At 43.9% G+C, this 27,922-nt stretch overlaps 1 protein-coding gene and 1 long non-coding RNA gene across 3 annotated transcripts in view; one reads left to right on the top strand and one right to left on the bottom strand.

Moving 5' to 3' along the window:
• LOC109563271 (uncharacterized) overlaps nucleotides 1-27,922 on the bottom strand; it is a 72,701-nt gene that overhangs the window by 41,603 nt on the left and 3,176 nt on the right. The gene's annotated exons all lie outside the window — the stretch shown is intronic.
• On the top strand, nucleotides 5,226-27,852 carry LOC139184615 (tripartite motif-containing protein 54-like). Of its 2 annotated transcripts, XM_070795159.1 has the most exons (4): nucleotides 5,233-5,461; nucleotides 8,980-9,138; nucleotides 11,061-11,231; nucleotides 23,494-27,849. In XM_070795159.1, exons 1-4 carry the CDS (start codon nucleotides 5,288-5,290, stop codon nucleotides 24,115-24,117), a joined length of 1,128 nt encoding a protein of 375 aa, XP_070651260.1. In that variant the 5' UTR covers nucleotides 5,233-5,287; the 3' UTR covers nucleotides 24,118-27,849. The 2 variants fall into 2 exon arrangements, with proteins under 2 accessions (XP_070651261.1, XP_070651260.1); XM_070795160.1 differs by lacking the exon at nucleotides 8,980-9,138 and having other exon boundaries at nucleotides 5,226-5,461; nucleotides 23,494-27,852.

A 27,922-nucleotide genomic window follows, 5' to 3' on the forward strand; every position in this document is an offset into this window, starting at 1 on the left:
AATTGTTTCCTCCAGAGGCTTCACTCTCTCACCTCTGCCTCCACTTCCTCCCTTCTCCTGCCCAGCCTTCACTTTGTCCACAGATTCACGGTAATTGTCTTTCAGCTCCATCCCTTCATCTCCAACCCCCCTTCAGTCTCTGGGTTTCCCTCTACACTTTCCTTGCTTTCTAAAGCTGTGTCTCCACACCCGTCCCCCTCAGCCTCACTGGGACCTTGCCTTCTAGACATCAAACTGCCACCTGCACCACTCAGGACTCAGGGGTCTCAGGACCCCCACACCCTGAGCCCTCCTGCTCTGTTTTCACCCTTCCCTCAGTGACATCCATTCTCCTGGGTCGCCCCAAGGGGAACCTTTCTCTGCACGGCTTCCTGGGGCCCATGCCAAGTGACAGCAAGAGTCTGGATGCAGACTGCTGGCTCCCTGACCCACCTGCTGTTGACTGCCAGATCCTGGAAGGCAGGGGTAGCTTCTCATTAAAGTCTCATCCTCCATCCCAGCAGGCGCCTGGCGCAGAGCTGGTGTCCCAGGTGGACACAAGCAGGGAAGACGCTGCCACAGGAAGAGGGTAAGTGAAAAAAACAGAAAACCAGGAAAACCCCACTCGCACGTGGAGACACGATGGGACAGGGAGGGGGGACAAGGCGGGAGGAAGGTGTCTGCCTTTGCTCAGTCCAGCATTTGCGGGAAGAGCTCAGGGTGCCTGGCAGATGCGCAGAGTGTGGGTGGATCTGCTGCTCCTCCCTCCTGCATTCCTGGTTCCTGAAGCCAACCATCTGGCTTCCACGTGGGTTCCACTCCCTGCTCTCCTGAAGCCACGGGTAATGACTGAGGTTCCGGGTCTCCCCCACCAAATTGAGAGGCAGCTTGGACACTTTCTCTCCTTGGTCCCCCCTGGACCTTCTGGCCTCTCCAATCCCTTTCTTGGTTTCTTCCCACCTGAGTCCTGCCTGGGAGGGAGGAGGATCACCATACTGTGCCTACCCTCTCCAGCTCCTGTGGCACCACCAGAGCTTGACCCTAGAGGCTGTCCTGCCTGGGTCCAGCCAAAGACCTATGGCCTCCACACCTCCTCTCTGTCACTTTCCATCTATAAGAGGTGGTTCCAGGGGTAGGGGAAGGGTTGCCAAGAGCTTAGGGAGGAGAGAAGGGGCAACTGTTTAATAGGTCAGTTTTAGTTTTGCAAGATGAAAAATTCTGGAAATGGAGAGCGGTGATGGTCACTGCAGATGGTGATTGCAGCCATGAAATTAAGACACTTACTCCTTAGAAGGCAAGTTATGACCAACCTAGATAGCATATTAAAAAGCAGAGACATTACTTTGCCAACAAAGGTCCGTCTAGTCAAGGCTATGGTTTTTCCAGTGATCATGTATAGATGTGAGAGATGGACTGTGAAGAAAGCTGAGCGCCAAAGAATTGATGCTTTTGAACTGTGGTGTTGGAGAAGACTCTTGAGAGTCCCTTGGACTGCAAGGAGATTCAACCAGTCCATCCTAAAGGAGATCAGTCCTGGGTGTTCTTTGGAAGGACTGATGCTAAAGCTCAAACTCCAATACTTTGTGGCCACCTCATGCGAAGAGTTGACTCATTGGAAAAGACTCTGATGCTGGGAGGGATTGGGGGTTGGAGGAGAAGGGGACGACAGAGGATGAGAGGGCTGGATGGCATCACCGACTCGATGGACGTGAGTTTGAGTGAACTCTGGGAGTTGGTGATGGACAGGGAGGCCTGGCGTGCTGCAATTCATGGGGTCGCAAAGAGTCAGACACGACTGAGTGACTGAATTGAACTGAACTGATGGTCACTCAACAGTTTGAATGCACTTCAGGCTGAATTGTGCACTTAAACATGGTTAAGGAAATTCCCTAGCTGTCCAGTGATTAGGGCTCTGAGCTTTCACTGTAAGGAGCATGGGTTCCATCTCTGATCAGGGAACTAAGATCTCACATGATATGCAGTGTGAAAAAAAAAAGGGAGGGTTTAAAAAGGTAAATTTTATGTTTTGTATATTTTAGCACAATAAAAAATGAACAAAAAAGCAATGGCTTAATGAACAAAAGCTTGCTTCCTGCTGGCAGTTCCTAAGACAGCCAGGGACTGGGGGAGTAGACCGAGGCCAGTGCTTACCTGCCCAGCCTGCTGCTCCCAGTCCTGACTGACCATGCGGCCTTTAAGAGGCTTGGACATGAGGAGCCAAACATCTAGTGCTTCAGGAAGTCTGTGCACAAGCCAAGAATGAGCTTGTGAGCCTGATCAGCCAATAGGATTTAAGCATTGAGGACGTCTACACTTTACCTACAAGAAGTCTAGAGCCAGCTCACTGATGTCAGTATCAGTCTGGGTCAGTGCCTCTGCTGATCTTCAGGGATTACCTCTCTATCACAGATGGCTGCTGTAGCTCCAAGATCATGTCTTCACACAACTATACTCAAGGCCAAAAAAAAAAAAAAAGAGTGGGATATTTCCCCTTTTATTATGGTGGAAAAGTTTCCCAGTAACTTTCTGGCAAAATCCCCCTAATGTCTCATTGGAGGGAAGTGGGCCGTGTAATGAAGCTAGCCTAAAGATCCGAGTGACTGGGAAGAGAGATGACATTGCTTTTGGGGTCTTGTCTCAGTCAGGGACACCTCAGGATGGAGCACTATATTGTTCTTCATCCTGTTCATGACGCTAATTGTCTCGCTATTTACACTGTTTGCTGAACTCATGGTAGATAAGGTGCAAGTGGGAAAGTCTGAAGAAAACTTGAGAAGCTGTAGAACTGCAGACATGTTTATTCTCCACTGACTGATGCAGCAGCCGTAGCAGTAGACACTTTATAGTTTCTCCTCTGGTGGCTAACCCAACAGACACAGCCATGAGGTAGCAATAAATGCTTTCTAGGTGGAGCTCACATATCTGAGTACCCCACACAACCTGTGACCAAGTGAGTACTTCATGCAGGGCATGTGCAGTGCTATAAGTGATCTCAGCCGTTACATAGTCATTATTTACAAAACGTGGGGCGAGAGAGCCTGAATAAGCCATCTTAGCTAATTTGCACTTTCCCTACAAACACTCTGGAGTCTTGAATGTAGCTGGGGACCTGTTAGCAAGCCAGAAGACAACACTTCTGCAAAGTAAGCAACAAGCTCTGCTACACTGTCCACAGTCCTTTCTCTTGTAAGATGGTATTCTCAAAATGCTTCTAGTTTATCACCATGGCTTATAATACTTGCTGCTTTGTTTTATCAGTTAGGATTGCAAACCCATTTCATGGTGGCTTTGCTTACTCATGTACATTGAGCTGGAGGGAGGTGAGTACCAGCATCAGTGCTGCTAATCACTGATGTTAGGCTTCATATTTGTAATCCTCATGGTTGCAAAGTGGCTGCTGCAACTCCAAGTTCTACATTTTCATACAAGGCAGAAAGATGAAGGAAACTGTGCTGAAATTTGCATCAATCTCTTTCATCAGGAAAGCAAGAAAGTTTCTCCCAAATCCTTTCAGCAGACTTCAATGCAAGCCTCACTGGCCAAAAGCTTCTGACATGACCATTCCCCAATGTCAGATAGTTTGATGGGACAGAGTTGATATTTCTGGCCACGGTCCTGGAAGACAGTCAGAGAAGAAATGGCCAGTGGGCCGCCTGGGACATCCACACCTCTCCTCCTGTACTTGCCATTTCCTTTGGACTGCAAGCTCTCTACGAGCAAGGATTTGCCTTGTCTGTGTTCATGAATTAGTCAGTTACTCAGGAGCCATGTGGTAAGTAAACAGGGTGGTATGTGCAAAGCACCAGTCCTAACGAACCTGTCATGAATAATGGGCATGTTAAGCCCCTACACGACCCATCATGTGTCTCAAACATGTTCAGTCCTCAATCTGTGTTTGTCAAATGGATGCTGAGAGCACACATGATGGGTTTTCACTCCTTTCTCCCTGCTCTCCGTGGTCTCATGAACACATCTAGGAGTGTAGGGAAACTGTATATCTCACTGGGAACATCTGTAGGAGGACCTCATCTCTGCAGCAACAGCCCGTCAGAAGCAAAGCAAGTGTATATCACAAGCTCTGCCACCTTCATGAACTGAAGCCCTGGGCAGGTTATTCGACCTCTCCAGGCTTCAGTTTCAATGATGCAGATGAAAGCTAATGACTTGAGCCTCTTCCAGTTGTGGAGATTAAATGACAGATAACAGTTCAATCCCTGGGTCAGGAAGATTCCCCTGGAGGAGGGCATGGCAACCCACTCCAGTATTACTGCCTGGAGAATCCCATGAACATAGGAGCCTGGTGGGCTACAGTTCATGGGGTCTCCCAGAGTTAGACACGACTGAGCTACTGAGCACTCATGCAACGTGACAACTGCCTGGCCCAGTCTGAGTGTCCAATCAATGCTTCTTTTTAAGACTAGTTCATCTTCCGAAGAACCCACAGTCCAGGTAAGACCTCTAAAACTGCCCCCTTTGTGACAGGGGTGGAGGTTAGGAAAGCCAGACTAGATGCACAGAGTTACAGGGCTGGTAGGGATTAGCGAGGACCCAGTTCCACATACTGTGGGTGAAGAAACAGGAGAAAGGCTAGTAGTCACTGCTTATAATCCCCCAGCTCATAGACTGTGAGCTAGATAGAGGCAGGCTTCCTGTTCCTCACTCAATCCCACCAAATCCTAAAGCTGAAAGTATGCATATGAGGTGGACTGGATTCCAGTTATGTTTATCTTCTAAATTAGGCAGAGTCAGAAAACTCTCAGTAAAGAGCTGGAAAGTAAATATTTAAGACTTTGTAGATCAAGTATGGCTTCTATTACATATTCTTGGGCTTCTCTCGTGACTCAGAAGGTAAAGAATCGGCCTGCAATGCAGGAGACCTGGGTTTGATCCCTGGGTTAGGAAAATCCTCTGGAGGAAGGGCCAGTATTCTTACCTGGAGAATCCCCACGGACAGAGGAGCCTGGCAGGCTACAGTACATGGGGTCACACAGAGTCGGACACAACTGAACAACTAAGCACATTACATATTCTTGATGTTTTTGTTGTTTTTTACAATGCCTTAAAACGTGAAAAATATTTGTGTCTTGTGAGTTGTACCAAAAATAAGCTGTGGGCTGGATATCCCTGGCAGGGCATGGTCTGCCACCTCCCTGCTAATACATCCTGGGGCCCCGAGTGTCTGGAGGCCCCTTGCGCCTTCTATCCTCTGAGGAAAGCCCGGCTGTGTCTATTGTGACTGCATTCCACGCCTGTTCTAGAAGCCTGGCGGGGGCTGGCCGCCTGGGGGAGGCAGACAGCTGTGGACACCATGGAGGCCCTGAGTGCGGTGCTGTCCTGCCCCGTGTGCATGGAGCTGTTCACGCCGCCCGTGCTGCTCCTCTCCTGCTCCCACAACTTCTGCAAACAGTGCCTGGAGCTGATCTTGGTGTGCCAGAACTGCACCCACGTCAACGGACAGTTCTGCTGCCCAGTGTGTAGGAAAGTAAGAGAGGCTGGGGGCCCTTCTGCTGCTGACATAGCAGATTTCTTTCTGGTCAACACATCTTTGAATCTATGCAATAAAAGAGCTAAGGTTATTTGGCCTGCAAAATGAAGACTGTCTGGCCAGAACTCACATCTGTGAAGGGTTATCAGCAGATTTCTAGAGAAGGAAATGGCAATCCACTCCAGTATTCTTGCCTGGAGAATCCCATGGACAGAAGAGCCTGGTGGGCTACTGTTCACGGGGTCACAGAGAGTTGGACATGACTGAGTGACTAAGCACATCAATGGATTTTGGGGGGAGCAGGCTTAGAAGACATGGTGGGACCCAGGATAGGAGCTACAGGAAGATATGCACTGTGGTTTAATGTTAGAAGGTTCTAACAGAACTGCCAAGAGATAAAATACACCAGCTTTCACTTATTCAGTATGTGCTGGGGTAGGGGGACATTTTCAAGCACCTGCCAGGGGCCTTGTCACTGCCAGGATCCCAGGGATACAGAGATGACAAGACACATCCTTGTAGGAGCCAGTGGCTCTCTATACAGTGAGAGACCCTTCAGTGGAGACACAAAAGACTGCAGAGGAGCTGACAGCTGGGGAGAGACTACAAAGCAGGGCAGATGAAGAGAGGATAGCAGATACCAAGGGCCTAAAGGGGGGCCTGCAGCCAGATTGCTTAGAGTTGGTTAGTAAATAAGAAGGCTTTGGTGTGGGGTTGTGGGAGCTGCCAGGGCACTTAGGGCATCCATTAGGAGGACAGGTCAGGGCATGTTGAAGGAGGTCTTACATGTCATGCAAAAGGCTTTCTTTGCATGCTGTCCTGTAAGCAGTGGGGCCAGGAGAAATGTTTAACCTGGAAAAGGTCATATAGCACTGGTGTTGAAACTACTGTTATCTGCAGTATGTATTCTCATGGAAACTTGTTGGACAGTGACTTGTGTGGTGTTTCTCTCCCCAGGTAGCATGAAAGTACTGTGATTGGTGTTTCTCCAGGTCCTTTGGGTATTTGTGGAAGGAAGGAAGAAAATATAAAATGAATGGATTGCAGGAAGAGGGAAGTTATGAAGGGTTCTGTGTCAGTAGGAACGGAGGGTAGGCCGATTGGAGAGGCAGGTGCCGGCTCTCCAATGGTAATCAACTGAATACGGGGGCTAGGGCGCCAGTGAGAAGGTTGTGTGTGAGAGAATGTGTGTATAGAGCTGCGGGGCAGCAGTTCAAAAACACCAGATGCTTAGATTTACTTATGCTTTTCATTTTGTAGCGATGGCTAGCCTGGGGTTTAAACTCAGGACCGGCCCCTCTAAAGATGAATTTTTTTTCTCTTCCCAGAGGGGCCAGGGAAATTCTGAGCAGGGTGTAAACCTTTTAGAAATGGCATGCTGGTTGAGGAGGGCTGAGAAGCCCAGCTCCTCGGTCTAGAGAGAGGGACAATCTCGAAGAAAAAAAAATATGTTAACATTTACTATATAAGGATTACGGGCAAGATAATCTCTAAATTTAAGACTGCCCACTTTATGGAACCCCCTCCCCAAGCTTAAGTTGCTAAGTTCCTTCAGTCGTGTCCGACTCTGCGCGACCCCATAGATGGCAGCCCACCAGGCTCCCCCGTCCCTGGGATTCTCCAGGCAAGAACACTGGAGTGGGTTGCCATTTCCTTCTCCAATGCATGAAAGTGAAAAGTGAAAGTGAAGTCGCTCAGCCATGTCCGACTATTAGCGACCCCATGGACTGCAGCCCACCAGGCTCCGCCGTCCATGGGATTTCCCAGGTGAGAGTACTGGAGTGGGGTGCCATCGCCTTCTCCCTCAAGCTTAAATAGGCACTTTTTTTCAAAGAAGTAACTGAAAATTCACTGTAACAATAATGATAGTAATTCCTTTAATGCATATTCCCAAATAGGAATCTAAGCATTTCTGGAGAGAACGGGCTGGATTTCTATTTGCAGATAATGAAACCGAGGCTGAAAATTCAAGTCACGATGTTTAAGTTCACCCACCTTTCTTCCCTCGAGGTATAAAATACACACAGTAAAGTGTGTGATGCACACATCTGAGGTATTTGTTGTTGTCGTTTAGTTGCTAAATTGAGGACATCTGAGGTACACTTTGTCCCAATAAAGCACATATGTATATTTCCATATAAGCCCCTCCTGGACCAACGTCTAGAACATTTTCTTCACTTCATGTGCGTCCCCCCACCACACACACAAGACACTGTTAAGACTTCTTTTACCATGGGTTAGTTTTGCAGAAGAAACAACTGGGTCCAAGAAGGGTTTAGATTGTCTGGTTGGAAATCAGTGGCTATAGCTGGCACATAGGTTGTTTGGCGTCTGTTCCCCTCTCTAGTATATAAACCCCTGAGGGTAGGGCCAGGTGCACTGTCCTGTTCACTATCACATTCCCAGCATGGCAGGTGCTCAATGAAAGTTTATTAAACAAGTGGAATTTAAGGTTATTGACAGATGAGTGGACTGCGATGGTACCTCAGGGTGGCATGTAGCCTTGGCTTTTTTTCCTTGTTATTATTTGGGTATGACAAGACAAACAGATCAGGAGATGATTGCCATTGAGAAATAGCTTGTAACTCATAGACCCCAAGAGGAGGGGCCACACCACATCACAGTGGGCCACATGTGGAAATCAGAGTGGGTCAGGAAACAGGGGGATGGGGAAATGTGGACAAGAAAGACTTTTGTTTGGTTTCTGCAGGAAGAAAACAGGTAGGTATGGTGAGAAGGCTTAGGATTGGCCAGCTTGAACAATTTCAGTGGCCTCTGGGACATGGGGTTGCCCCTATATATCTAGTATCTGGCCCTGAATGGCTAGGGCAGTGGGTAGGGGAACAGCAAATATAAAGGAGGTGGTTGGGGTGTGGACCCCTGATTCGTCAGTTTGCATGTAAAATGAATGCCCCCAGGTGAATCCTTTACTGTCTGTAGGAACTGGCTAGCCAATGGGAAGGGGCTCATCCCAAGCCCCAGATGCCAGAACATCAGGACACAGTAAATAAAAGATGTGGCTAATATGCTTTGGTCTTCAATGCTTAATTTAGGCATCTTCTTGAGACTCCAGTCATGCTCTCCTCTGTCACCCCAAGGAGAGTTAGTCCTTCCTTCTCTGTGCTCCCCTATACATCCAAGCACACAGTCCTTCATGAAGGTCTGTCTTCCCACTGGCCTGAATGTCCCCAGGAGACAGAGCAGGTGCTAACCAAGACTTACAAGGTCAAAGAAGGCAGATTCCTGCTCCATCTGATGGAGTCTGTGATGATTGCCTCTGTAGATGGTGCACTTACTTGCTCAGGTGAGAGTGCTTTGGAGCAGGAGGAGATATTCTACAGGGATGAGGAGTCTTCACAGTCATTTCCTTTTGAAAGCCTGGAGGGGTGGCCTGGGCTGTCTTCCCGCTCACTGGTGTTTATGTGCAGGAAGGGCGGTGTCTCATCCTTCCCCATGACGATGTCACAGTTGATGATGGGAATTTGCCACAAGCTCATGCCGGTTCTGTGTTTTAGGTCATTTATTTGAGGGGAAGGGGAACAAACGGATTGCAGAGGAACATCTTGGCTGAAAACATACTGGAGAAGTTTAAGGAAGAACTTGAGACTCTTCACACCAAGGAGCAAAATCAACTTGCTCAGACATGTGAAAAGCATGGAGAAAGTGTGAATCTGGTATTCAATCACACTTTTAATTTTATTTTATTCTTGCTTAGCTACCCAATCTGTCAAATTACTCAGCAACCTATTGTTGAAATCAGATATTTGCTTAGGAGTATAGTAGAGGATTACTTTCCAGACAAATGCACATATCAACGCTACCTTCATTCTTAGTGATGGAGCCCAGGGTTTGGTGTGTGTGTGTGGTATTCAGTCAGGTAAACTGCAGCAAGATTAAAGGGACCACAGATAGACAGGCTCACATAGTTACAAAGAAGTTGCATGATAGTCAGATCTATGAGAATTTAGCTACCCATGATCACGCAGAGAGGGAGGGTAGGGTAAGATGGGACCAGGAATCTGCCATTCCTCCTTTTGGCCACATCCCATTTGGAGAGCTGTGTATGACTCTGATGTTTAATCTTAAGCATGAGTTTTTGATACAATATGTCATATTAACTCTTTACTGTACTCTGTATGATGCTATACATGTTATATGTTTATACACACGTGTCTACAGTGTGATTTAAATAAAACCATGTGTACCCCACTCTAATTCCATGTTCCCCAGCTAAGAGATCTTCACAGGTGATTTGATACATGTAATCTGCCCCTTTGGTAATAGCTTTAGGATGATCTCCATGTCAAATATAACTCAGATATGAATCAGACATAACACCACTTTAGCTTTCATTCGTCACAGTCAACAAAGCCTGTACACAACCTTGAGCCTGTTTGCTTTCCCCAGCAGCCCTGGAGGGACAGCATGAGGCAGCTCCCACGTCTCACAGACTATGCAGCACCCACCAGGTTTAGGTTGCTTTGATAAAGGTCAGGGGTGAACTAAGTTAGTGGTTTCCTTGGAGAAGGTCAAAAGCTTTCCTGAGTCTTTATAATTGGCTCTAGCTTGAGCTCTGCAGCCAACTCCTAAAGCATAGATGGAGCTCTGTGAGGGCTTCATCGCTCCAGGGCCCCCAGCCCTTTAGGGCAGAATATCCAGGGTCTGTCCTCAGAGGGCAGGGTTTCTTTGTGAGTCGCCACCCTCAGCCACTTTCCTGGGCTATTCTGAGCTCCACCAGCTTCTGCTCTGTTTCTTCCAGCCACCCCTCCTCGTGCAAGGACATAAATGGAATGTTTGGGGCAGGCTAGCTCAGGCCACTAAGAGGACCCAAGAGAATACAATGTGATTTGGTATTCTTGTTGAATTCTGCCTTTGAAAATCAGTTTCATTTATCACAAATTCTCAGTGGTTCTCTCACCCTCAGCAGTAACCTCCCTTTCTGAGATTCCAAGTTTTCACTAGTAAGTTTTCATTTCATTCATAAGGTTTCATTCCAAGGCTCCCATTAGCCAAGTGAAGGGGCCAGCAGGACAGTGAGGTCCTACTCAATCCCTTTCATCTAAAATAGGCCCAGTTTATCTTGAGCCTGTAGCAGGGTCAACTTTGTTGAAGTCTTTATGATATTATTGGTAGCTACCATGTGTATAATGTCTGCCGAGTGCCAGATTGCATACCAAGCATGTTCCATGCATCATATTTAATCTTTATAACAGCCCTTGGCTTGGCCAAGTGGAAATGACTTTGCTTCTAACCCCAGTTCTATCCCTTCATGGCATTGTGTCCTTGGGCAAATCATTTAACAACTTGGAGACTTTTCAGCTTTCTCCCCTGTAAAATGGACACAATACTATCCAAATCAAAGGGTCATTATGAGGAGTCCAAGAAAAACCAAGTGTGGTATGTGCTTACTAAATTATCATTCAAGCATCCTGGTACTACCACCATCTCTGTCTTCCATACATCAAGCCTCCTGTGCAACTGACTTGATACCTGCTTAAGAATACATTCAGTAGCCTGAGGTTACAGAAGGTTCTGAGTGTGTAGGACTGGAATAAGAAGGGAAATAAGTGTCATTGACTTTTCTTTTGTCAATCAGATGTGCCTAAGTGATGAAGAACCAATATGTGGAATGTGCAAGCTCTTTGGGGACCACAAGACTCACCCAGTAGCCAAGATTTCTGATGCCTATGCAGAGAGGAAAGTGAACTTTGCTAAGGATATTCAGCTGGTGCTGCAGAAATCTGAGAGCGCGGCACAGGCAGTACAGGTATGGCTCATATGGCTCATGTCTTTTCTCCAACAACAGGGCAATATTTGGCTTCCATTCAAATGACTGCTGTTCTCTTGAGGACACTACATTAACAAAAGCAGTATTTAAATATGAGGGAGAAATTCTCTAGAGAGTGAGTCTCCTTAAGTGTGTTGTGAAATATGTCAAGTTTTGAAATGTGCATGTTGAGAAATGGTTGAATTCTGTTTGCTTAAAGGGATTCCAAAATGATCATTTAATGGCCATTTCACTCTTTTGGGCTTCCCTGGTGGCTCAGCTGGTAAAGAATCCACCTACAGTGTGAGAGACCTGGGTTCTATCTCTGGGTTGGGAAGATCCCCTGGAGAAGGGAATGGCTACCCATACCAGTATTCGGGCCTGGAGAAGTCCATGAACAGTATAGTCCATGGGTCGCAAAGAGTCAGACATGACTGAGTGACTTTCACTTCACTTAACTCTTTTAAGATGACAAAGTAAGATGCATCCTAGCTTCTATGGTATATTTTCCTTATTTTATAACTTTCTCCCGCCCCCCAAAACTTAGATATTAGGAATCAATCTCTGGATACATTTGTCAAGAGAACAAAATTTTCTAAGTCACACACACACACACACACTGAAGACTAGACAGTCTTTGAGAAACAAATTCTAAACTTTAGCTTTTGTAGAGAAGGGACACCTGCAGAATGGCCAAGGCAGAGGCTGCTGGGGACTGGGCCACACTAGCCACCTAACATTTGGTATCATAGGTTGAGTCTCTGGAAACAGAAGCTGAGACAGAGTTTGGGGTACAAGATATCCAAGACTGCCATCTGTAAGAGTAGGAGGAGGTAGATGAAACAGAGGAGAAGGCAAACTACACCACAGGCCTGACAAGCATTGCCTGATCCAGCTTTGCCCATTAGAGTACTCTATGTTGAGCTGCAATGGGCAGGAGACTGTAGGTCCTTTTGCTCAGCCTCCAAATGTAGGCTGATGTGGGAAGGGCACAGCAATCCCAAAGGATTTGACACCTGGAGGCTGGTCATACCTCAACAGGCAGTAAGTCCTCTCTGGAAAGGGGGATTGGGGCAGAATATCTCTGTCTATCATAGCTGACTTTTATAGATCTTCTTCTAAATACCAAATATTAGTTAAAATTGGATTTTTATTATTTCCTCATCTGATCCAGATAGAGTAACAAAGTCTGAATTTATTCTCCCTTCTGGAAAAATAAAACAAAATAAACAAAAATATATGGAACAACAGTTTTCAAGACACTGGACCTCAAGAAATAAAAGATACTAATCTCTGAGAGACAGGATATACACAAGATTAGCTCTACAGTTGCTATAACTTACTGCCTTGAGAGAGCTTGAAAGGGTGGAAAGAGGGAACCCAAGCAAAGCCTGGCAGATTCTTTGAATTTAGGAGATGGAACTGAGCCTCTGGGGAGGTCAAGACATTTCAAGTGCATAAGACAGAGTTCAGAGAAGAGAGCACTGCACAGAGAGACAAACCAGAGATCTGCAGAGAGTCTCCTTTGAGTGTTCAACAGAGCTCAGCACCTGTCTGTGAGAAAATTACCTTATGCCATGAAAGGCTCCACAGGAAAAGATTGAGGGCAGTGCTTGGAGCTCAAACAGAATCAGAACAAAGCCTGTTCCCACTAACAAGATTGGAAAAACTTGTAAATCATGAGACATTGAAGTGAGTACTCAGGAAGTCTTAGTCCCAGAATGAGCATGGCTCCAGAGTCACCTAATAAATAATGAAGTGAAAATGAAAGTGTTAGTCACTCAGTCGTGTCCGATTCTTTGCGACCCCGAGGACTATAGGCTCCTCTGTCCATGGGATTATCCAGGCAAGACCACTGGAGTGGGTAGTTATTCCTTTCTCCAGGTGATCTTCCCAACCCAGGGATCAAACCCAGGTCTCCTGCATTGGCAGGCAGATTCTTTACCATCTGAGCCACCAGGGAAGCAAGCACTAAAAGATCATTTTTTCCAAGTAACTTAACTGTATCCTCCCAAAATATTAAGATTTATAGGAATGTAAAAATATACAACATCAAACAAGGTAAAAAATCACAATGTATGACATCAAAGATTACCAGGCAAGCAAAGAAGCAGGAAAATATGACCCATAATGAAAATAATAATTTGTTGGTTTTTTCAGTTGCTAAATTATATTTATAATTATAATTATTGTAATTGTAGTCCATATTTCAAAAAGTTAGAGACAAGGAAGATATAAAAAAGATTCAAATCAAATTTCTGGAGATGAGAGAAAAATACGCTTAGTGGGATTAACAGCAGGTTAGTCACTGAGAAGAAAAGCTTTGTGAAATTGAAGACATAGCAATAGAAATTACTCAAAATGAAACCCAGAGAGGAGTGAGAATTTTTTTTAAAACAGAATTACTTAGCAGGGGAAGAGCTTCGTGTCCCAATATTTGACTAATTGAAGTCCCTGAAGGAAATGATGGGGTGGGGGAAGGACAGGAAAACTATCTTAAAAAATAATGGCCAAATATTTACCAAACTTGATGAAAACTATATAAAAAAAATACATCCAAGAAATTTGACAAACATCTAGTAAAATAAATATGGCTAAAACTATACCAGAGTACATCATAGTCAAATTGCTGAAGCCAGTGATAAAGAGAAAATATTAACAGCACCCAAAGGTAAAAACACACACATATTTCACACAGAAGAACAAAAATAAGGATGACATCTGCTTTCTTGCTGGAAACAATCCAAGCATGAAGACAGTGGAGAAAAATCTTTAAAATATCAGTTTAAAAAAGTCAACCTAGAATTCTGTATCTAGTGAAAATATCTTTCAAATATGAAGACAAAATAAAAACACTTTCTTTCAAAAGCTGAAAGAATTCATCACCAGCAGATTCACACTATAAGAAATGTTATAGGAAGTCCTTCAGGCAGAAGGAAAATCTGAATCTAAAAGGAATAAAGGACACCAGAAATGGCAAAGAAAACCGTAAATATGTAAGATTGTTTTCATATTATTTAAATCTTTCAAAACATAACTCACTGTTTTTAAAATAACAATGTCATATGACGTTCATTACATGTAAAAGTAAAGTACATGACAATAATAGCATGAGCTTAGGAGAGACATCATGGAGGTACAGTACGATAAGGGTTTTATACTACATGTGAAGTGAGATGAAGGTAGACTGTGATAAGTTAAAGATGTGTGCTATAAGCCCTCAAGAAAGTGAAAGTCCCTCAGTTGCGTTTGATTCTTTGCAATGCCATGGACTAAGCATGCCAGGCTCCTCTGTTTATGGGATTTCCCAGGCAAGAAGACTGGACTGGATAGACATTCCCTTCTCCAGGGGATCTTTCCGACCCAGGAATCAAACCTGGGTCTCCTGCATTGCAGGCAGATTCTTTACCATTTGAGCCACCAGGGAAGCCCATAAGCCCTCAAGCAACCACTAAAATAGTAAAGAGTTATTGCTAATAAGCCAGCAGTGGAGATAAAATAGGATTATAAAAGATACACAATTAATCCTAAAGAAGGTAGAAAGAGAGGAGGAAGGGAACAAAAACCAGATTGGGCAAATCGAAGCAAATAGCAAGATGATAAAACTCAAATCTAGCCATATCAATAATCACATCAACTGAAAATGGTCTAAACACTCCAATTAAAAAGGCTTTCATCATAGTGAAAAAAAAAAAAATCAAGACCCAACTCGGATAACTGTGCTTTATATGAAGACACAAATAGGTTAAAAGTGAAAGAATGGAAAGAGACATGTCATGCTAATATGAGTCAAAAGAAGCCAGAGTGGCTCTATTAACATCAGGCAAAGAAGATTTCAGGCCAAATAATATTATTAATACCAAGGAGAAAGAAGGTAATTTCATTTTCGTAAATGGATCAATTAATCAAGAGAATAAAAACAGTCTGAAATGTTTATGCATTTAATAAGGAATCTTCAAAATATATAAAGCAAAAACCGATAAAACTACCAGGAGAAATAGACAAATCAATAATTTTCAATATTCTTTTCCTTGATAACTGATAGAACAGGTATGCAGGAATTCTGCAAATATATAGCTTGAACAACATTGTTAATCAGGCCTGACTAACATGTATGGAACATTCCCCCCCAACAACAATAGAACACATTCTCAAGTTCACACAGCTCACCAAGATAGACCATAAAACAAGTATCAACAAATTTAAAAGGATTTGGGGCTTTTCTGTTGGCTCAATGGTAAAGGATCCTCCTACCAATACAGGAGACATGGGTTCAATCCCTGGTCCAGGAGGATCCCACATGCCATGGAGCAACTACGCCCGTGTGCCACAGCTATTGAACCTGTGTTCTAGAGTCTGGAAACCGCAACCACTGAGCCCTCAAGCCGAAACTACTGAAGCCCACACGCCCTAGAGCCTGTACTCTGCAGCAAGAGAAGCCACTGCAGTAAGAACCCCGTGCACTGCAACCACAGTAGCCACCACTCACTGCAACTAGAGAGAAGTCTGCACAGCCAATAAATAAATAAATAAAATTATTTTTTAAACGTTTTTAAAAATTCAATTTATACAAAGTACGTTCCCTGTTTAGTTGCTAAGTCATGCCCAACTCTTCGTGACCCCATAGACTGCAGTGCACCAGACTTCCCAGTTCTTCATTATCTCCTAGAGTTTGCTCAAACTCATGTCCTTGGAGTCAGTGATGCTATCCAACCATCTCATCTTCTGTCACCCTCTTCTCCTCCTGCCTTCTATCTTTACCAGAATCAGGGTCTTTTATAATGAGTCGGCTCTTCTCCTCAGGTGGCTAAAGTACTGGAGCTTCATCTTCAGCATTAGTCTTTCCAATGAATATTCAGGGTAGATTTCCTTTAGGATTGATTGGTTTGATCTCCTTGCTATCAAAGGGACTCTCAAGAGTCTTCTCCAGAACCACTGGAGAATTCAAAAGCATCAGTTCTTTGGCATTTAGCCTTTTACATGGTTCAGTTCTCACATCTGTACACGACTACTGGAAAAACCGTAGCTTTGACTACATGGACTTTCATTGGCAAAGTTGTCTCTGCTTTTTAATACACTGTCTAGGTTTGTCATAGCTTTCCTTCCAAGAAGCAAGTGTCTTTTAATTTCATGGCTGCGGTTACCATCCGCAGTGATTTTGGAGCCCAAGAAAATACAATCTGTTACTGTTTCCACTTTTCCCCCTTCTATTTGCTGTGAAATGATGGGACTGGATGCCATGATCCTAGTTTTTCAAATGTTGAGTTTCTCTGATGACAACAGAATTAAATTAGAAATGAATAACTTACAGATTTTTGGAAATTAAATAACATGGATTGATTAACTCATAGGTCAAAGAAAAACCAAAATGGAGATTATAAAGTATTTTGCACTGGATAAAAATGAAAGCAAAACGTATCAGTATTATGGGTTGCCACTAAAGCAGCACGTGGGAAATTTAAATTAGAAAATAATAAGACTTGGTATTACTGATCTCAGCTCCCACCTTAGGAAAGTGCAAAAAGAAAGAGTGAAGTAATCCAAGTAAGCAGTATAAAAGAAATAATAAAGACAGAGCAGAAAAAAATGAGCTAGAAAACCAAAAACAATAGAGAAAATAAATAAAACCAAAAACTAGTTCTTCAAGAAGATCAACAGAATTAAACTTCTAGCCAGACTACTCAAGGAAATAGAGATGGTGAGAGGAGAGAGAACATTATTTACCAAAACCAGGAATAAGAGAGGTAACATCACTACAAATTCTATAGGTATTTAAAATACAACAGTCAAACTCTATGCTTAATGTTAAACTGCTCACAGCTTTTAAAACCTTCCTTCTCCCTCTACCCCTTCTGATTGAAATCTGGAAAAGCTGATAAGCAAACCTTCTTTGGCACCTGCAGGATTTCAAACCACATAAGCCCAGCTTAGCTGTGGGAACCTTCCACAGCTCATAACCACCATAAAAATTCCAAACCAATCTGCTTTCTCTGCTCTTTAAAGCTATTTCAGACCTGGCTGGAAGCTGCCCTGCTCTCCTCCAGAAAGCTTCATTATGTAATAGCCCTTTTCATCACATCTTTCTGTGGTGACATCATCACTCTTCAGGTTTCTGAGGAGTGGCTCCAACACATAATAAGGGACAACTGCAAACAATTTTATGGCAATAAACTCGACAATTTAGATTAAATTCTGTGAAAGACACAAATGATCAAAATTCTCCCAGAAGAAATGTTATAATAGCCATTTATCTGTTAAAGAAGTTAAATTTGTAGTTAAAAACTTGCTTGCATTAAAAACTCCAAGCCCATGTAGGTTTGTTGATGATTCGACCAAACATTTAAGGAAGAGGCAATAACAAATATACACAAACTTCCAGAAAATTAAAGAAATGGGAATTTGTCCCAACTCTTTCTATAGGACCAGGGTTATCCTGAAGTCAGAACCAGGCAAAGAAAATTACAACCAATATCTTTTATGAACACTGATGTAATAATTCATTTAAAAATTTTGTAGATCATATCCAAAAATATATGAGAGGCCTAATACATTACAAGCAAAAGGGGCTTTATCTCCAGAATACAGTGCTAACATTCAAAAATCAATGTAGTCCACTATAATAACAAAAGAAAAATGAAAAATCATATGATTTCAGTAGACAGAATACTTTTTTGCAAGAATTCAATATTAATTTGATAAAACTAAGCAATCTAGTAATATCTCAGATGCTCTGGTTCTCAGAGGCCAAACTGATTGTCCAAAAACTTAATTCAGTTCTGACACTAACCATCTGTAGTTAATACAGACCTCACCAGTTAAGGGCTATGCTATAAGACTGCCCTCACTTCAGATTTCAGTCACAAGTCTGAAGTTGCCACCTGTACTTCTGACTAACTGGCTATAAACTTGGGTTTCCTACAACCCCCTTCTCAGGTTGATGATTCATTAGAATGATTCACAGATCTCAGGAAAGCACTTTACTGCTTTTACTTCTTTATTATAAGGATATAAATCAGCAACAGCTAAACAGAAAAGTTACACAGGACAAGGTAAGAGCTGTGGGGTATTTAGAGGGGTAGCTTGCATGAGTTCTCCGTGTGTCCTGTCCTCCCAGCATAACAGTGTTCACCAATTGGAAGCTCCCTGAACCCTTTCTAAAGGGGTTTTTGTGGAGATTCCATTATGTAGGGCTGCTGCTGCTGCTAAATCGCTTCAGTCGTGTCCGACTCTGTGCGACCCCAAAGACGGCAGCCCACCAGGCTCCTCTGTCCATGGAATTCTCCAGGCAAGAATACTGGAGTGGGTTGCCATTTCCTTCCCCAATTATGTAGGGCACGACTGATCAAATCATTGGCCATTGGTGATTGAACTCAATCTCTAATCCCTCTCCTCTTCTCAGAGTTTTATACCGCCAGTTGAGGGCAGGGCTGAAACCCAGAGTTTGAGGGTAGGGCTAAAACCCAGAGATTGAGGGTAGAGCTGAAAGTTCCAACTCTTTAGTCATGTTTGGTCTTTCTCGCAACCAGGATCCATCCTGAAGCTATCTAGGGACCCACCAAGAGTCACGTAATTAGTATAATCTCATATATTTTTAAAAAGGGCTTATTATGAATAACAAAATCTATACCTATCACTCAGGAAATTCCAAGAATTTTATGAGCTTTGTACCAGGAACCAGGGACAAAGGCCATATATTTCCCATTATACCACAACATAGAAGATAATAAAAGGCATCTGTGAAAACCTGCAACAAACATCATGCTTAATCTTGCAACACTGAATAAATTCACCCCCAACAAGATCAGAAATAAGACAATGATGTTGTTCTCATCACTGCAATTTAACATTGTACTGGAGTTCTAACCAGTACAACTAGGCAAGAAAAATAAAAGCATTCAGATAGGAAAGGAAGAAGCAAAACGATATAACTATTGCTGAGAGAAATTAAGAGGATCTATTAGTAAATAAATGGCAGAATATATACTCTTCATGCATAGCAAAACTCAATGTTATTGACATGTCAGTTCTACCCAAATACTTCAACAGATTTCATGCAATCACAATTAACATCCCAGCATTTTTTTTTTTTTTTTTTTTAATGACTGGGTGATTCTAAAGCTCATGTGCAAAAGTAAAGGTTATAGAATAACCAAAACAATTTGAAATAAAGTTGTAGGGTTAACTCTACCTGAATTCAACAATTAATCTAAAACTCTGGTAATTGAAAGAGCATGGTATTGGCATAAAGACAGACAAATAAAACAATGGAACAAAATAAAGAATCCAGAAACAAATCTGTACACAAATAGAACCTGAGTTTTGACAAAACTGCAAAAGCAGTGCAGTGGAGAAAGACTAGCCTCTTCAACAAATGGTACTGGAACAATTGAAATTTTGTATGTAGCAACAGCAACAAAGAAAGAAAGAAAAGGAAGGAAAAGAAAAACAAAACTTCATCCATCCTTCACACTATATGCAAAAATTAATCCTACATAGACAGTAGACCTATATATATATATATAACTAAAACCGCACAATGTGTAGAAGAAAACATAGGAGAAAAATATCTCTGTAAAAATATATCTGATAAAAGATAAAGAGTATATAAAGAACTCTCAAAACTCAACAATAAGAAAACAAACAGCTTGGGGACTTCCCTGGCAGTCCAGGGGTTAAGACTCCACGTTCCCAATACAGGGAGCACAAGTTCAATCCCTGGTCAGGGAACTAAGATCCTGCATGGCTCAGAGTGTGGCCAAAAAAAAAAAAGAAAACAAACAAATCAATTAAAATAGGCAAAATATTAGCATAGACTTTACACCAAATGAGCTATGCAGATGGCAAACAGTATATGAAAAGATTCTCAGTTATTAGGGAAATGCAAATGAAAACCACAATGAGATACAGCTACACATCTATCTGAAATGATAGATCAAGTGTTTGTGTGGATGTAGGGGACTCTGGGTAAGGAACTCTCATACACTGCTGCTGGGAATGTAAAATTGTACAAACACTTTGGAAAACAATTTGGTAATTTTTTAAAAAGTTAAATAACTGGTTCAGCTCTTCCTCTTCTAGGTTTCAAAACCCAAGAGAAAAGAAAATATATTAAAGTAATTGCAGTTTTGCATTGTTGAAATTTGCTGTTTGATATTGGAATACATTCTTAAATAAACGTGGTTATTTTATACACCATTTTAAATATCAATAACCTCAGATATGCAGATGACACCAACCTTATGGCAGAAAGTGAACTAAAAAACCTCTTGATGAAAGTGAAAGAGGAGAGTGAAAAAGTTGGCTTAAAGCTCAACATTCAGAAAACGATCATGGCATCCGGTCCCATCACGTCATGGGAAATAGATAGAGAAACAGTGGAAACAGTGTCAGACTTTATTTTGGGGGGCTCCAAAATCACTGCAGATGGTGACTGCAGCCATGAAATTAAAAGACGCTTACTCCTTGGAAGGAAAGTTATGACCAACCTAGACAGCATATTCAAAAGCAGAGACATTACTTTGCCAACAAAGGTCTGTCTAGTCAAGGCTATGGTTTTTCCTGTGGTCACGTATGGATGTGAGAGTTGGACTGTGAAGAAGGCTGAGTGCCAAAAAATGGATGCTTTTGAACTGTGGTGTTGGAGAAGACTCTTGAGAGTCCCTTGGACTGCAAGGAGATCCAACCAGTCCATTTTGAAGGAGATCAGCCCTGGGATTTCTTTGGAAGGTATGATGCTAAAGCTGAAACTCCAGTACTTTGGCCACCTCATGTGAAGAGCTGACTCATTGGAAAAGACTCTGATGCTGGGAGGGATTGGGAGCAGGAGGAGAAGGGGACAACAGAGGATGAGGTGGCTGGATGGCATCACTGACTTGATGGACATGAGTCTGAGTGAACTCTGGGAGTTGGTGATGGACAGGGAAGCCTGGCGTGCTGCGATTCATGGGGTCACAAAGAGTCGGACATGACTGAGCGACTGAACTGAACGCAGACCTAAATCAAATCCCTTACAATTATACAGTGGAAGTGACAAATAGATTCAAGGGATTAGATCTGATAGACACAGTGCCTGAAGAACTATAGATGGAGGTTCATGACATTGTACAGGAGGCAGTGATCAAGACCATACCCAAGAAAAAGAAATGCAAAAAGGCAAAATGGTTGTCTGAGGAGGCCTTACAAATAGCTGAGAAAACAAGAGAAGCTCAAGGCAAAGGAGAAAAGGAAAGATATACCCATTTGATTCTTCAGTGATCAGTGCAAAGAAATAGAGGAAAACAATAGAATGGGAAAGACTAGGGATCTCGAAGAAAATTAGAGATATCAAGGGAACATTTCATGCAAAGATGGGCACAATAAAGGACAGAAATGGTAGGGACCTAACAGAAGCAGACGATATTAAGAAGAGGTGGCAAGAATACACAGAAGAACTATACAAAAAAGATCTTCATGACCCAGATAACCACAATGGTGTGATCACTCACCTAGAGCCAGATATTCTGGAATGCGAAGTCAAGTGGACCTTAGGAAGCATCACTATGAACAAAGCTAGTGGAGGTGATGGAATTCCAGTTGAGCTATTTCAAATCCTAAAAAATGATGCTGTGAAAGTGCTGCACTCAATATGCCACCACATTTGAAAAACTCAGCAGTAGACACAGGACTGGAAAAGGTCAGTTTTCATTCCAATCCCTAAGAAGGGCAATGCCAAAGAATGCTCAAACGATCGCACAATTGCACTCATCTCATACGCTAGCAAAGTAATGCTCAAAATTCTCCAAGCCAGGCTTCAACAGTATGTGAACCATGAACTTCCAGATGTTCTAGCTGGATTTAGAAAAGGCAGACGAACCAGCGATCAAATTGCCAACATCTGCTGAATCATCGAAAAAACAAGAGAGTTCCAGAAAAATATCTGTTTCTGCTTTATTGACTATGCCAAAGCCTTTGACTGTGTGCATCACAACAAACTGTGGAAAATTCTTAATGCAATGGGAATACCAGACGACCACCTGACGTGCCTCCTTAGAAATCTGTATGCAGGTCAAGAAGCAATAGTTAGAACTGGACGTGGAACAACAGACTGGTTCCAAATTGGGAAAAGAGTACGTCAAGGCTTTATATTGTCACCCTGCTTATTGTACTATTATATTGTACTATTGGGAGCCACGGTGACATATATGAGACCTATAGAAACATTTATCAATAGAATGGAAGAATCTCTTCATCCCATGGAAGATGAATTTGTTAAGTGCCTACTACATGCTGGTCTGGTGTTAGGCACTATATGTCCATCATCTCATTTAGTTCTCTTCAGCACCCATGATCTCCTTTCCTCAAGGTAGGAATCTAAGATGCAGGACTATTCAGATGTAAGAGCCACAAGCACACCTAGGGGCTGCCTGGCCTTACCTCCGAGTGCCTCTACAACTGTTTCCCCTACACTCCTTCCCCCCGAGGGGAGACCTGATCACAGAGGTGATGCAGAGCTCAGGCTGACAGGATGAGCTGCAGGACAAGCTGACCAGACGGGGAAGGGCACTGTAGGTCATGGAGAGTCCAGAGTAAGAGACCTTGACTTTTTCTAGCAAGATCACAATGGATGGTTTGTGATTTCATTCCCTTCAAAATATTCAGGTAACTCCTTCCACTTGAGTATTCTTTTAGTAAGGGTGTACGTTTGATTGTAATAGAAATTCACAAGCTGAAGCTTTTTTAAAAATTAGAGATTCTATTTATTTTTTAACTTAATGAAATGGGCATAGGTAGAAAGTCAAGAATGCCAGCTTAGTGGCCCCATGATGCTCCACCCTTTTCTCTCAGCTTTGCCGTGCGTGCTCCTGTCAGCACAAGGTTACCAGGAGCCTACTCCATGGGGCATTGACCCCAGGTCCTGGCAGGAGAAAGGGGAAGGATCAAGACTTGTCCCAGAAGCATCTGTCTACTTTTAGGCAGCTTTCCCAGAAGCCGCACCCAATAACTCAGACTTCTGCTTCTGTTGCATGCCTTGTCACCCCGAACTACAAGGAAAGCAGGAAATGAATGTAAGTATTTTTAGCTGCCCACACATCACTGGCTGGAAGAATCAGGGTTCTCTGGTAGGAAAGAGTTGAAAAAAGGGTAGTAGGCTAGCAGCTAGCAGTGGGCACCACCCCTAAGGAGTTCTTGGTTCAGTAGTGGAGAAGAGGCAATGCCATGAACCAGGTGCCCAGGCCTGAATGCTGAAGGTCTTTCCTAAGAAATGTTCATGCTGCCTCCACAGGACATGGAGAAGCTCATCAGGGAACTCTCTACCAGCGCCACTGACACACTGGCCATGATCGACGCCATCGGAGACAGCCTGCTCAGTGGCATCAAATGTCGTATTGCCACCTTGAAAAAGCAACTGCAGAGTGAGCACTGCTCCAAGCTGGAGAAGTTACAGCTGGTTGCCCGGGAACTTGAAGCCCCCCGAGAGCTTTACCAGCAGATGAAGATGCTCCTGCAGCATCATGCTAACACAGTGCAATTTCTCCACGAGCATAAAAGGCTCAAGGGGGAGATGAAGAGACTCGTGGAGGGCAGCGTGTCCCCCGCAGTCCCCACCAAGGACACTATTTCCATCAGGCGCTATTTTCAAGAGCTCATTAGAGGAATAGACATCACTGCCTTTGCCCCGCCTGAGACTGACCAAGTGCCGGCCAGCATGGCTGGGCTCCAAGAGGCCTGGCAGGCAGGCTGTGCCATGCAGGGCCGTCTGTCGCAACAAGTGCTTGAGGATATTTTGTGCAAGGCAGTGTCGGGCTCAGGGCCAAAACCAAATCAAGAGGCAAAGCTTCCTAGGAACCCATCTTATGCTTACTCAGTACAAGGAAGTGAGATTGGTTCTAGAGAATCAACCGTGTAAGGTATTATTTTGGTCTCAAGATGTCAACAACTTTTATCATTTTGTCTGTAACTTGAAAGTTGCTGGACTTTGCTTCTTAAAAAGAAAATTAAAAAATTCTACATTGTGGTTTCTCTTTTGATTTTGGTCTTGTGTTGATCATCCAAAGCCTTTTTTTCTTCTTTTTTAAATGGAAATCTGCTTTAAAAACTACTTGCTTGAAGCTCACATAGGAGGGTTTGAATCATGGGGGCTGCTAATTTGGCAGTCGGGGTGGGTGGTGCAGGAGGTGAGTTCTTGGCACAAACTGAACAGAAAAGCTTTGTGTTCTGATGACTTAGTGTGCACTTTTAGCTCAGTTGAGCCTCAGATAGTAGAAAGCACAATAGCAATGACTCCCCCAGAAATGAAACCTTTGGCTAGCTCTGGACTGTGGCTTTTGTTGTTTTTCCATCACAATAAATACAATTTATTGAATGCTTAGGACACAAACACTACTAGCCATTCTTACGTTAATGAGTTACTTTCATTCTCAAAACTGAAAAAGATGGGTTTCTTGGGTAGCTCAACTGGTAAAGAATAGGTCTGTAATGCAGAAGACCTTGGTTTGATTCCTGGTTCGGGAAGATCCCCTGGAGAAGGGATAGGCTACCCTCTCCAGTATTCTTGGGCTTCCCTGCTGGCTCAATCGGTAAAGAATCCGCCTGCAATGTGGGAGACGTGGGTTCGATCCCTGGGTAGAGTTGGGAAAATCCCCTGGAGGACGGCATGGCAACCCACTCCAGTAGGGAATCCTACTGGACAGAGAATCCCCATGGACAGAGGAACCTGGCGGGCTACAGTCCATGGGATCACAAAGAGGCAAATGTGACTGAGTGTGTCTCCATTTTAGAGGAGGAACCTCAGGGTCAGAGAATTTAAGTAAATATTCCAAGTGGACACAGTCATTGAAAGGGTGAACTGTTATGCAAATCCAGCTCCTCCCGGTAGAGGCTTAGCTTCTTCCAGGCTACCCGAGTCTCTGAAGGCAGTACTGATTAGGATTTATCTCCTTAAAGAACATTGCTACTATTCTTCAGGAAGGCGCTCACTCTTCTTAACTCTAACTGATCAGTTTTTAGTAAACATCTACCGTAAAATTCACTGTTTATGGAATCCTTAGTAGCATGTGTTATGCACACGCATTACATCTAATGCTTCACATAGATGACATTATTGGAACCCCACCCTATCTTAGGAGGTAAGCTATAGTGTCCCCACTGCACAGATGAAGAAACTCAGAAGGTTATCAGTGGTTCAGCCAAAATCGCAGAGTGGCAGATCTGTATCATTCTCAAGCCCATTCTCCTTCCCGCTACCTCATTGTTAGTCACAGCTGTGCACTGGGGAAAGGGTAGGGCTGCCTCAGGGATGATAGGAACTAGACTCAATTGTGACCGGAAGCCCCCCTCTCTTTTGTCTCTGCTTCTCAAGCTTGCTTTGCTGTTTTCCTGCAGAAGGATCCCTTCTCCCCTGTCATTATAGCTTGGGGTCCAGGACTAAGGGGTTCTCTTCTCCCAGTTCCTGTTTAAGACATCCTCAGGAAAGGACTCTGCTTGATCTAGACCCAAATCCCATGGTCCAAGTGGGACAGGAACAGTGCCCCAAAGTGGAGGCAGCAAGGACGCAGATTCAGATGACCACGGGAGCCAGGCTTGTAACAAAACAAAGCAGGCTGGAGGTGGAGGGAAGGGTGGGGCCTGTGACAAATAGCAGAGCCCATTTTGTGCATAAAGAAACTATTGTCCTGTTGAAATGCTGGCTGAGTGTAGCCAGAGATTCTAGTTTTTTTGAGAAGAGCAAGAAATCTAGACTTTTTAGCATTAAATATCTCGATTATTTTGAAAGCTGTCAGCTAATTAAAAATAGATTTAAAACATTGCAGGGGCATCACAAAGCACTTCTGCGAACTAGATGTGACTTCCAGGACATCACCAGTTTGCAACCTCTGGCTAAAGTGAACACTATAACAACAATATAATAATGGCCCACTTCACCCTAGGGATACTGGGGGTGTAGGCCAAACCTGGGGCCTCTCTTCTTCCACTGTGACTCTTAGACAGAAATTCTGGCACTTACATAGGAAAACAGGAGACCTTTGGAGCCATCAGCACTTAGAGTGGGTGAGATCGCCAGAGGCACTGACCAGACATCAATCTCCAAATCAACATGTCCCCCATTCAGTTCAGTGGCTCAGTCGTGTCTGAATCTTTGTGATCCCATGGACTGCAGCACGCCAGGCTTCCCTGTCCATCACCAACACCTGGAGCTTACTCAAACTCATGTCCATTGAGTTGGGGATGCCATTCAACCATCTCATCCTCTGTCATCCCCTTCTCCTCCTGCCTTCAATCTTTCCCAGCACAAGGGTCTTTTCCAATGAGTCAGTTCTTAGCATCAGGTGGCCAAAGTATTGGAGCTTCGGCTTCAGCACCAGTCCTTCCAATGAACATTCAGGACTGATTTCCTTTAGGATTGGTTGGTTTGTTCTCCTTGAGGTCCAAGGGACTCTCAAGAGTCTTCTCCAACACCACAGTTTAAAAGGTCATGTCCCCCAGGCTCCAAGCTAAAACCTGGGCCCACTGAGGCAGGGCCCCAAGATTAAGGGCAAAATTAAAGATAAGGGAATCTGCTGTAAAAAGCAGGGAGACCAAAAGGCAAATTGAGTATCTGGACCCAGCATGCTGAGTGAGGGGCCAGAGGAAGCAGCTGCACAAAGAGCACCAGTCTCACCTGGAGAGGGGTGGTGATGGAGGGCAGGGTCAGAGGGTGTTCCCTGGAATGTGTTTTCTTTACTTCAGTAGTTTTAGTCGCAGGTAAACAAAGGTGGGGGCTTTCCTGGTGGCTCAGATGGTAAAGAATCTGCCTGCAATGTGGGAGACCCAGGTTTGATCTCTGGGTCAGGAAGATCCCCTGGAGAAGGGAATGGCTACCCACTCCAGTATTCTTGCCTGGAGAAGTCCATGGACAGAGAAGCCTGGTGGGCTACAGTCCATGGGGTCATAAAGAGTCAGATATGACTGAGCCACTAACACACACATACACACACACACACAAAGGTGGAGGGAAGCCTCTGTCCTGAGGTTGCCTCCACAGCAACTTTTGTGGACAAGAAGTGGGATCTGAGATGGCAAGGCCTCTGGTCATTTGGGGTTGGCTACTCCAGGAATTCCAGCCATGGAAGTCTGTGGGTCTTCTCAGGACTCCAAACCTCTTCCTTTTCCTGGCCCATCTGGCTGCTGCTCCCTCTGCTTTTCATATGGTCTACTGGTTAAGGCTCTCACTTCCTGGACTCCTGCTGGTAAAATTTCTATCCTTTGAGCTCAGCCTCCACTATGAACTGCCCTAGTCTTTGCTTGTAATTCTACACTCTAAGAGATAATAAAGCATCTACTTTGTGTACAGGGTCCTGTTCTAGAACATGGGGACACAGCTGTGAATATTCAGACAAGGTTTTTGCTCTCTTGTGGGGAGAACAAGAACACAAGCAAGATGGGCTCAAAGTGGGCTAACATGCCGAACGTGTTATAAAATAGAATGGTGAAAGAGTGATGGTAGGAGATAGACTGGGTGGTCAGAAAAGATCTGGATGACCATGACTGGCTAGGTGAGGATAAAGATGACCATTCCAGGAGGCCTGAGCAGCGGCAGGTGCTGGACTCCCACAAGCATTGGGAGTAGAAAGGGAGCTTGAGGCCAGGCTGGGGATAGGGTGAAGTATGGGAACAAGCTCTAATTTGAACCTAAGACTTATGACAGGCGGATCTGCATTGCCAACAAGGTCATC

The sequence above is a fragment of the Bos indicus genome, chromosome 8 (assembly GCF_029378745.1).
Source record: "Bos indicus isolate NIAB-ARS_2022 breed Sahiwal x Tharparkar chromosome 8, NIAB-ARS_B.indTharparkar_mat_pri_1.0, whole genome shotgun sequence".
Classification (NCBI taxonomy): Eukaryota; Metazoa; Chordata; class Mammalia; order Artiodactyla; family Bovidae; genus Bos; species Bos indicus.

What these genes read in the sequence shown, in the direction of transcription:
- LOC139184615 (XM_070795159.1), top strand. Translation starts at nt 5,288, where the DNA reads ATGGAGGCCCTGAGTGCGGTGCTGTCCTGCCCCGTGTGCATGGAGCTG. An exon ending in ATGGAGAAAGTGTGAATCTG is followed by an intron (nt 9,139 to 11,060) that starts GTATTCAATCAC and finishes TTTGTCAATCAG; the next exon opens with ATGTGCCTAAGTGATGAAGA. An exon ending in GCGCGGCACAGGCAGTACAG is followed by an intron (nt 11,232 to 23,493) that starts GTATGGCTCATA and finishes CTGCCTCCACAG; the next exon opens with GACATGGAGAAGCTCATCAG.